The 11391-nt window shown below is 39.0% G+C and overlaps 1 protein-coding gene across 3 annotated transcripts in view; it reads left to right on the forward strand.

Moving 5' to 3' along the window:
- The window catches only part of TTC13 (tetratricopeptide repeat domain 13), a 43066-nt gene extending 37059 nt beyond the window's left edge, over positions 1 to 6007 (forward strand). For all 3 annotated transcript variants that reach the window (XM_076334069.1, XM_076334070.1, XM_076334071.1), the window contains 3 exons: positions 1089 to 1167; positions 2978 to 3057; positions 5816 to 6007. In XM_076334069.1, the coding sequence (XP_076190184.1) occupies positions 1089 to 1167; positions 2978 to 3057; positions 5816 to 5939 (283 nt within the window). In that variant the 3' untranslated portion in view covers positions 5940 to 6007. The remainder of the gene's footprint in view (positions 1 to 1088; positions 1168 to 2977; positions 3058 to 5815) is intronic.
- The last annotated feature ends 5384 nt before the right edge of the window (positions 6008 to 11391 follow it).

The following is an 11391-nucleotide window of genomic DNA, read 5'->3' on the forward strand; positions in this document are numbered from 1 at the left end:
TTTTAATACAAAAAAAGCTAAAAAAGCTCTGGGTTGAGCTGTGTGTCTTGCACAGTCTCTCATTTTGTGCTGCCATGACGATGGATACTGACTTAGTACTGTTTTAAAAGCTAGTTTGTAGTTGCTGATGGTAACTATTCATAGCTGCATGTTTATTTAAAATGATGAGTAGTTTGTATTTATAGACCTAAGCTCACAGATTGAAATGTGTCATTTTTAAATTGTAATGCTTGGGTTCTTAATCCATATTATGTTACACCACTGTAATTTCATATTTCAGAAGCTTTACTGAGACATGTATTTAAGATTAAATATACTTTGAGATAACTTATTTTAATAAAATACACTAAAATATTATTTTAGTAATTTATTGCAACTGTTAGGGTCACCAAATGAAACCCTAGAATAAAGTCCCATATGTCAGATCTCTTCAACTGAAATTCTGGTTTAATTCTAACCTGGCTACATCTAAGACTATTACGAATCTCTGTTCCACAAAGCACTTAAGATCTTTAAGCTTATTATTAAACACAGTTCAGTAAAAAATAAAATTAAAAAAAATCCTGAGACTTCAATTTTATAATCAGACTCTGCCTTTATCTTACAGAATGTAAAAATGAACAGAAATTCTGCCTGAGTTTCACAATTTAAAAAAAAGTTAAAAAAAAAAAAGGTTAAGTAACTGAACAGCTTTACAGTGCCTCTAGCTCTGTTGCAGTAGAGTTCATAAGCTTTTCTGGGCTACTGCTAAGTTTCTTGGGAACAGGAGTTTGCTTTGTTTTCAGCTCTATGGGGTCTTAAGAACTCGTAAGTCTGAAATTATGATTGACTACTGTAGAAACAGTGCTCTTCAGTAGTTAAACTCCATAGGATCATAACTTCATTCCAGTGGTGTTGGAAAGTAACAGTGATTTCACTTTTTAAGTGTTTCATGCTTGTTTTTACTTCTAAAATAAAGTAACTAGCACAGTAATTTTTGCTAGCCTTGTATGAAACAGTACTATATTCTATTTGTTTTGTAGTCTAAAATAGCGTTATGGACTTAGCGTACTTCGTTTTGGTTTTGATTTTTTCTTTTTTTTTTTTAGTGTGATAGCTTATTCAGTGATCATGGGAGCACTAATGGCAAGTGGAAAAGAAGTATCAGGAAAAATCCCTAAAGGAAAGGCAAGTATCAAAATACACTGGTTCAGCCTTCATGGAAGAAGTAATACTTGTAAATGTGAGGAAGGAGCTGTAAGAATGAACAGAAGTTGCACACTTGTTTACTGGAGATGGGTTAGCTGCATACTATGGTGTCTTGCAGCCTGAGAGAGTTTTGAAAATTTCATTGCTGTTCTGACAGCAGGTGAGATTTAGAGATAGTATGTGCAATAATTCTGGTTAGTCAAATTGTAGCAGTTTGTGTCCCACAGTAATTACATATTCCTAACTGAAGCATTCCTAGTGTGCTGAGCTGCTCTTTCCAGCTTTCTTTGAAAAGGGTTCTGAGAATACTTGGGCAGAATTAGTGACTCTTCTGGCACACAGCAGAAATTTTCTGTCTTTGCTCTCGATGTATTCCAGAGCATTTAGGGCTTGGTAAGTAGAAATGTACTTGCAGCTTCTCTTGATTTCTCCTTTCCCTCTGCATTCTGCTTAATTTAAAATAAGTCCTAGTTTTTAAGTGACTCTATTTGAATATTATACCGCTTCGCTCAATAAAGGGTTTCCCTTTCTTCCACTATTGGTCTGTTAGCTGTGTTACCTTTTCAGCATGAAAGGAGTGAGAGTACCTCTGTCTCTTTAATGTATTGTCAAAAGAATCGGTGAAATTCCAGTGAGAATCAAAGCTGTTGAAGAAAATATCCTGTGTGAATAACTGAAGAAAGAGTGACTTTCCCTTTTGTTCTAGAAAGCCCTGAAAACAATGAAGTTTGTCCTTTCAGTACAGTGAACCCCTAGTAGCTTTTAAGAGCAAACTGCAATTGCTTAGTAGCAAGAAAGCTTCGAGGAAGCTTTGGGGACACTTTTACATTTGAGGGTTTTTCCTGAAACAGAGTGCCTGAATTGGAACAAAACCACTTTTCACCAGCTGGAAGAAATTGTTTTCCCTAGTTGAATGAAACTGGGATTTTATTTTGGTTTGTTTTTTTTTTTTTTCCCCCAGATTCCTTAGAAGGGTATTTCTGGTCCCAAGCTTATGACAGCATGCATTATCAGACTGCTCTGAAGACAAAGACGCCCAGTAGTCAAAAGTCCTGTTATTGCCTGGCAGGTCAGTCAGTAGCCACGGCCAGTGTAGTTTCCAGTATTGGTTGTGGTGGCGTGTGCCAAACCCACAGAGAGCTTCAGTGCCTGGCATGCATGCTGACTTCCAAACTGGTGATGAGGGAGAAAGTAGTCTGGGCACAGACTAGTTAGTAAGCTTACTCCTGTCTTACCAAGAATATAGGTAGCGTGCCCTCAGAACCCTTCCTTGAATTCAGCTGAAGTTCACTGAACCACAAACGTGTCAGCTTAAATGTTTCAGTACTAGTGAACCAATGTTTTTGACTGAACGTTGTTTTGCTGAAAACTTATTTTCAGCTGTAGATATGAAGTTACACAGAGTTCTTGGCTATATGTCATCAAACTTGTCTGAAAACCCACTGTAGAAAGAGGTAATACAGAATGCCTGGGAAGTCCAACATAAATTTACCAATCGTGATACAATATTTTGCAGAATACATGCATGTATGTAGACATGAGAAATATCCCCGTTTTATTTGGACATTGTAATAAAGGGCTGAAGACAGTATTTTCTGGTGCTGACTCATTAGTATAAACAACTTGTTAAGAGAGAAAAAAAATAACTGGATTTTTTCACAAAAGGAACGATATGTTTTTAAAGTTGAATTTATATGTTAAGAATATTCGAGGATTAACTTCCTGAAATTAGAGAACTTGAAGCTTCTCTAATTTCTTAAGATCTTTTTTTATTTTGTTGCATTTTCAGCTGGTTGATTTTGAAGCAATGACAGCACCAGGGTCTGAAGCTTTTAGCAAAATAGCAAGGAGCTGGATGAATCTAAAAAGGTAAATCTTTTTGTTCAGATGGGGGGTGGGGAAATAAAATATTAAATACTTTATATTTAAAACTTAAACCTATACTAAAAAATGTTACTTAAAAATTATGAGCTTAGTAAACAATTCAGTGTATTTTTTAACACTGTTTAGGAATTGATAAGACAAGATTTGAATTTACAAACACAGTAGTTTAGTCTAACCGAGTAGTTAGTAGTCTAGACATTCAGTTATGTGAGTGTTATCTTCTGAGAAAATTACTTGTGTTAATATTTTCTTCATTTTGTCCAGTGGTCAAATTTGCCTTTTTATTATTATTTTTTAATAATATTTAGTAAATCTGGTGATTGAGTGAACAAAGCAGGGGAAAATTTTAACTTTTTTTTTCCATTCTTACGAATCTCTTCAAACTATATATCAAAAGTCACTTACTTATCCTTTAGTGCTATTTTAATTTGGAGAATAAGTATTTTCAAAGTAGATGGAAGTTTTGAATATACAGAATTATGTTACTTAGTATAAGTGCATGACTTTTGTATAATGTTTTAAAATTTTGATTTTCATATGAATTGATTTTTTGAATACTGAACACATTAATTCCTTGTCAATATTATGAATCTGGTGCATTTGATTTGTCCCTTAGTGGTTATTCCCCATACAAAATCTAAAAATCGGGCCAGAGACAAAACCAGTTTTAGTATCCTTCAAGTCAGGGTCAAGACACTTAAAGGGTGCTGAGAGAACTGGCCGATGTCCTTACGAGGCCATCTATAATCTCTGAAAGGTTGTGTACGTCAGGGGACGTTCTTGGTGACTGCAGGAAAGGATCTCGCATCCATCTTCAAGAAGGCCAGAAGGATGACCCAGGGGAACTATAGGCTGGTCAGCCTCACTTTGGTCCCTGGGAAAGTCAGGAAGCGAGTCCTCCTGGAAAGCATTTCAGGGTATATGAAGGAGAAAGGTGACTGGGGACAGTCAACATGGGTTTACCAAATGTTGTGTGACCCAGTATGATTGCTTTCTGTGATAAAACAACTAGATTTGGGGATGAGAAGAGAGCAATTGATATTGTTTATTTTTTACTTCAGCAAGGACTCCCACAATACCCTCATACCAAGATAGCACATCATGGTCTGGATGAATGGACAGCTAGATGGGTGAAAAGCTGTTTGGATAATCAGATTTGAGGGGTACTCAGCACTTTAGACCACACCTAGAATACTGCATCCAGTTTGGGGGCAGCTGCAGTAAAGACTCTGATAAACTGGAGCAAATTCAGTAGAGAGCCGCCAAGATGGTGAGGGGGCTGGAGCACATGCCTTAACAGGAGTGAATTGGGCTTGTTCAGCCTGGAGAAGAGAAGGCTTTGACCTAACAGCAGCTTTGCAGTACCTGTGAGTATTGAGAAAATGGAGCCGGGCAGTGCTTGGTGGGAGGATAAAAGGCAACATGCATGAGTTGAAATAAGGTTCAGGCTGAGCGTAATCTTTTCGCCCGGAAGGGTAGTCAAGCAGTGGAGCAGGCTGCCCAGAGAGGCTGTGCAGTCTCCATCCCTGGAGATTTTCAAAACCTGACAGGATAAAGCCCTGACACACTGGTCTGACTTCGCAGTTGACCTTGCTTTGAGCAGGATGTTAGATCACAGACCTCCCGCGGTCTGGTCCAACCTGAGTTATTCTGAGAGCCTGAGGAACTCTGCAGCTGCTGTTAGTGCTGAATATCTCGTACTGATTAGTGTTGTTTGACTTTGCTATCAGTGTTTCTCAGCCTGGTGAATTTCACTAGACTATAAAATCTCTTCCTAAATGAAGAAGGATATTAAGAAGACTCAAGGACATCTTTGTCAGACTCAGGCTAGGCTAAAAATCTACATGTAAATGCAGTCAAATTCAGCATTTATTAAGGAATGACATTTTTAAACTGCAGTGTAGCAAGTTGCGGTTTTTATTAAAAGCACTCTGCACAAATATTGTGCCTTGGTTGTCTTGGAAATGTAAAATATTTATGTTTCCCACAATTTTTTACTGTAAATTTCCCAATTTATATACCCAACTTCTTAACCCTCTGTTCATTTGGGTTTTTGGGTTTTTTGGGGGTTTTTTTTGACATATCTTTACCAAAGGGGAACTTCTCTCTTGGGAGCAAAGTCAGCTTAAGCCATTTCAACCCTACCTATGTGTTTCTGACCCTCTCAGTTGTACTGTTGAAATTTGTGGGAATCCATGGCAAACCAGATCAGGGAACTGATTTGTGTTAAAAATAACCTTGCCAAAACCAAAATTTATTTTTTAACCAAGACCATTTTGTAGCATACTCCCACTGATAGTATTGCTGGCTCAAATGAGGCATGTGTAATGGGCGAGGAATGAGCCAGAGCTGGCTAAAGTTGGCTTTGCTTGATGCTGAGAAAAATGTCTGTACAACCACAGCCCAAAGGACTTGAAGTAATAATATGAAGGTAATTAACCTGAGTGGCTAATTTGTCTGTGGTAGAAGAATAATAGTGGGTAAGGCAAGTAAGTCCTGAAGACTTAAAGAATAAAATTTTGCTTTAACTTTGGCTCTTTTGTGTAGTTACTATTTTCATTCTGTATAGTGACTGAGGAGTTATGAGAAGCAAGAGCTGATTGTGGGCAACAGATTTTTGTCTTCAGAACCCAAGTTTGTTGGAGAAGGGGATGAAGAGAAGTATAAGCTAATGTGTAAACTTCCAGGTAAATCATAAAACTCAGCAAAAGATAAATAACTTTCTTTTTTTCTCCTCTTTCAGTATTTCACCTTCTTACAAGAGCCTACCATCAGTATCAGAGACTTTTCCAACCCTGAGAACGATGATTGAAGTACTAAATACAGACTCATCTCATTGTCTAAAAAAAACTATAGTTGTTGTATAATTTATACAAATAAAAGGCCAAGAGGTACTGCTTCATAAATTATTTTGAAGGGGAAATTATGGTCAAAATGGTTTTGTTTTGTTTTTTTTAATAGAGTAAACTTACTTGACTAGTTATCACTAGAATAAAAGGAATCTTTCCGTGACCAATAATATTAAAAAGGAAAAAAGCAGAACAGCTGATTTCTTGTCTTGAGACATACTCCAACAGGAAATACAGTTGTTCAGGGGCCAAACCGAAGAGCAATGAGAAACTTCCATCACAGTTATGATCTGAACATACTGCAAGTGAAAACTTATTTAAAAAAAAAAGAGAAAAGTAATCTGCATTGGAAATATCACTATACTACTTCCCATTTGTTGGTTTGGTTTTTTTTTTCCAAAGCCTCTGCATGGAAAACTTCATGAGCTGTACATGTGTAAGTAATTGGTAAATACACGGGCATTTCATGTAATGCAATCCAGTGAAGGAACAGATGTCAGCTTAAAAGAATGGGTTTCAGGAAAACATCATTTGGAAACAAAAACAAACAAATGACATATTTGGAATTAGGCTCTTGGTGAGTAAATGTCAGAAATACAGCAACTGTACATCAGTCTCCCTTTCCAAGTACCCATTGGTTGTGGTGGCTGGCAAAAGATAGCAACGGATTGACAGTATATTGGGAGAGCTAGCTAGGGCTCCTTGAGTTGTTTTTGTTGGAAGGGCCTGGCAGCATTCTGGAAAGGCAGGCTTCCTGTAGGGCAGGGCTAGTTCAGTTCAAACAACATGGACAATACCATGAACCAATTTCTGATTCTAATAGTGATGATTTTCTTTCTGGTGAGTCCTAACTGAATTATACTCATCTTAGTTTGAGCTCTGTGACTTTAGAGCTCTTTATCAGGTTAAGTGATTTCGGAAGCAGCAAGCAATGGTGGGGCAAATGTCTGGTTTCCTCAGTGGCTTTGATCAACTTTTTTTTCCTGCCTGAATATTCAGCATTTCTGAAAAATGTACAAAGCTGTTCTGGTTTAGATACAGCTTTCAACTTGTTTAATATTGATGTTCTAAACTGTGATTCTGTTGCTGTCATCTTTTACACAAATACTCTTATTCTTTACTTTGCTTGCTTCCAATTTTCCAGAGGTTAGGGCTTTGCTGGGCAATTGCAAATATCTGTCCTAACCATGTAATATGAGATATGCTAAAGAATAAGTTATTTACCAAGGGAGAGGGGAAAACATCCTGCATACCCCAAGCATACCAATAGCAGTGGTGTGGTTGCTTTTCTCTGGCTACAGCACAGGGCAATCTCAATCCCCACTTTAACGAAGAAAGAAATGCAGCAAAGCGTCAAGAATGTTGATATAGGTGGCCTACTTTAATAGTGGGACTGAAAACAGGGTGGATTTATTGAATGGAGGGTGTCGTCTTGATTATTCCACACAAGTCTTAATCGGATTCAAAGTGGACTCTGTGTGTGTGTTTAAATTCGGGGAGGGGGGAAGTGCCACAAGGTAAGTTGGAAGCTGCTGTGAATACTGACATCCATTATAAGAAAAGCCCTGTTGATTTAAAGTTAGATTTCACTATTTGTTACCTTGATCACTGGCAGAATAGGACAGCTATGGGTAGGTAGAGGCCTGAGTGTTTACATGTATGAAGGATTTTCATGGAGATAGAAAATGAATCCCAGAAAGTGGATGCCTACTATGTCTACATTAGCAAGCAGTGCACCCCAGCCAGTATGAGTAGCTCACTTCCCACATTATATGCATTTCAGAGGTTTTACTTTTGTCTGCTCATCTAGTTTATGAACTGGCTGCTCATTGCATTTGGAGTGCATGTTAGCAATGCATCTTCCAGTTTAGATGTCTTTTGGATGAAACGACATGTATTCTGAAACCTCTGCACTGTGAACCAAAATGTGGTAAGTGGAGAAGATGAGGAGACTCACTTCAAAAGTGTGCTCCCAATTCAAATTAAACCAGTGGTGCATATACACCCATGGGAACTTTTTTCATGAACTCTCACATTCTAAAGTTGTATGTTGAAAATACAAGGGTAGGGAAAGAACGTGCTTTCCTTCCACTTAACGCCTTTTACCAGCTACTGCTGAAACAAATGGTGCTGTCTGTGTAGTTAACTCTTCCTCCCGAAGAACAAGCGCTGTTAGACTATTAACTGCTTGCTATGCCAACTTGTGGTACTGTTACCAGACTTGTAAGCACAGCAGAAGTAATGTTATATAACTGTAATGAAGGCAGCGGAAGGAACAGGAAGCAGGTTTTTTGTTAGATGTTTTTAATCCTGACTCTGGTATGTCTGAGAGTGGGTCTAGAATCTATTTCAAAATTTGCATGGACTGTACTGGAGCTACAGTGATAACATGGTTAGATTTGATTAAAAAATAGTGACCCAACTCCCAGCCAAAGGGAAGAATGATCTAATGTGCGATATCTTGAACTGTAGAAATCAACATTTGTTTTGCAAATATCAGAAAGCAAATGGTGTGTCCGTGTCTGAGCCCATTTTTCCTATTTTCCTCTTCTCCTGCTTGTTTGCAGGGGAAGTTATTAAGTAAGTTCAGTTGCGTATATCTGATCAGGGGATGCATATCAAATGAGTGTCCAAAGCGCAAGGAAATCTAGAAAACTGGGGAAACACCTGTTTGGAATCCAAGTTGTTAGCCATTAGTGAGCACTAATGTACTTTGTAATGTTGCTAAGCATTTGGAAGGGTAGGTATAATTTTGAGTAAGTAAGTAAAACTCATCAGAAAAAAAAAAATAGAAGCAGAATTTCATATGCAGACCTAAGGTTCATTAGCCAAACCATAATAAAGGCGAATTTGACCACCTGTCTGGCTGGTACTAATGAACATGCATTTTAAACTTTCTTCATCGCAATTTATGTAAATGACGAAAGTAGGTATTTCTTTCCAAGTAAGGATAAAGGAGGCTTGTGAGTTTTCATTGAAAGAATTGGGTTGCTGTCCAATTGTGACAAAGGTATTTTCCCGACGTTCTTTTGCTTGAGTACCTTCCCCTACCCCACTAGAAATAAGCACTATTTGCTTCTATGGTGTCTTCTGTTTAAAGGTCTAGAAGTTTCAGAAACCTCTATTAGATTTCATTATGGAAGAAAGGAATTGTTATTTTCTGCCTGCCTAATGGAGAAACAGGTACAGTAGCCAGGAAGAGGTGCCTGACTTTATGCCTTGATTGTATTCTAGTAGCGCGATCTTTCCTTTAAGCCTGTAAGTTTTCTTATACCTTGTATTATTCACTGAGAAAGGGGAAATCTATGTTGGCACTGACCAGACAGTTCTTGGAACTATAAAATAAGAAGTTTCTTGTTTTAGGGATTAGACCAGAGGGAGTGGAGAAGGGGGTGGTGGGGAAGAAGAAAATTCCCTGGACAAACGAACCATGTACAGCTGTCCAGGTTTCCTTCTCCCCATTTCTCTTACTCCTGTGGCTGACTTCATACCCATCCCCCCGCTGACAGACAAAAAGATCATATTAATGGGAGATCAGGGGAGGGTAGGTGTAGCACGTATTACACCTCTATGAGTGTGTGTGTGTGTGTGTATATACGTGTTTCAAAGGCTTGTTTCTCTGGGCGTGATATGGATGACTAAGCGAGCTCAAGTCAAACAAGTTTAACAAACAAAACAGGATTATATAACTGGGCTGGTATGCGATGACTTGGAGAACTGTAATTACCTCCTAAGAACCAGATATGTGGAGAAATCTAATTATCGTTTTCCATCCTCTTCTGTGTCCTCTTAGACAGCTGGTCTAGCGATATCATTTGAACTCTTAAATGGGAACATTAATGTATTGCAGCCCCAACCATTTATCTATTAAGAATAATATTAAAGAAAGCAGAATGAGGAAAAAAAATAGGCTAAGCAATGAAAACCCATTAATCTGAACCTCTATTTGTGCAACTTTGTAATATATTTTGAGGATAATAAAAATTCCCATGCAACTACCTAGGACAAAAGGCAAAATAGATTTAGTCTCAGATAAATCTTCTGACATATTTACCTGTCTTTGGTAAGCTTGCTTTGTTTTTGTGGAAAGGAACTGTGCTTCCCCCCCCCCCGCCAGGAGACTTTGGGGGTCTTTTGGGAGTTTGGCAAAGCATTTGCTTAGGTACCACACACAAAGTTAGGACTTGATACAGGAAAAGAGAGTGTTTGTACAGTGAATGAGGAGCTACCTGAAAGGGAGAAAGTAAGTGGTGGGCTGCCAGGCAAGCTAAGGTTAGTAGTATAGTTTGCCAATGAAATTTGCAGGTGATGGAAGGTTTGGATGCGTTAATAAAATGAGGCACAGAATAGCAAGTAGGGAGAACTCAACATTTGAAAGTACCTGAAATTATTTTATTGAATACAGTTTCATCCCAAGTATTTTGTAATTTCCAAATACTGAGTTCCAAGTTTGGGTAATACAAGTTGCAACTAATAACATTTGCTACTATCAAGTGGCTGTGGAAAAGGCCTGTTGAAACCCTCACATATGCCAGGAAAGATATTCTTAGTCAAGAATTTCTTAAAGATGTTACACAGCGCTGATGGGCTGTCCTCTGCAATACTGGTGTGTTGGGGAGTCTTGGCGGACAACTCCGGCCACCCGTGGTCAATAAAGATGACTTCAGACAGCGCCAAGCGTGGAGAAGGGCCAATAGAACGAGCAGGGTGCTGGAGCAAAGGTTGATTTAACACAGGATCTCCCTGTAAGTACATTAGTCAGAAAAATAGGCTCAGAGAAAAGAGTTAAGGCTAAATAGAACCCTACTCTTGACACGAGCTGGTCATAACGCTGGCAACTCGACTTCAGAAAGTTGGAACAGTTTGGCAATGAAACATTCTTTTAAGACGGTGGTGGTGTGCTGCAGTTATTCTTCACCAACTACTTTCTACCCCCCATTCTCCTAATTCATTGAACATTTGGAAGAAAGCATTCTTCCTCTTGCAGCGCACCTAAGACCAAAAAACCTAGTTATTTCAGCCTATAGGAAATCTAGTTTACTGATACACTTAACGCTTACTGCATGGACTTGTTACACTTGGGCTGTAACTTTTTTGTTTCACCAAAATAATACAGAGGCTTTGGACTGACTTGCTGCTGAGCCTCCTGAGTTGGATGAAGTAGCCCATCCCAGGCACGATGGCTCTTCTGACAGGAGCTGCTGGACTTTCTATCATGTCAAGAAACAAGTAAGACTTATTTAGGAGTTGGGAAAGGCAAGTTCTTGGCTCCGGTGCTGCTCTGCCAGCTGAGGCAAGTCGTTTCCTGGTGCTCCTGGCCCCGGCAGCGTGGGAATACTACTGCTTGCCTCCTGGAAAGGAGGGGAAGGGCTGTGGGAGACGAGCGCAGAAGGCCGCGGGGCATGGGGGCGCATGGCCGTGGCCGCAGCCTGGAACTCGGCTCTGGCTCGGCACGCCTGGGGCTGGCCTC

This window comes from Aptenodytes patagonicus, chromosome 3 (genome assembly GCF_965638725.1).
Source record: "Aptenodytes patagonicus chromosome 3, bAptPat1.pri.cur, whole genome shotgun sequence".
In the NCBI taxonomy this organism is placed as follows: domain Eukaryota; kingdom Metazoa; phylum Chordata; class Aves; order Sphenisciformes; family Spheniscidae; genus Aptenodytes; species Aptenodytes patagonicus.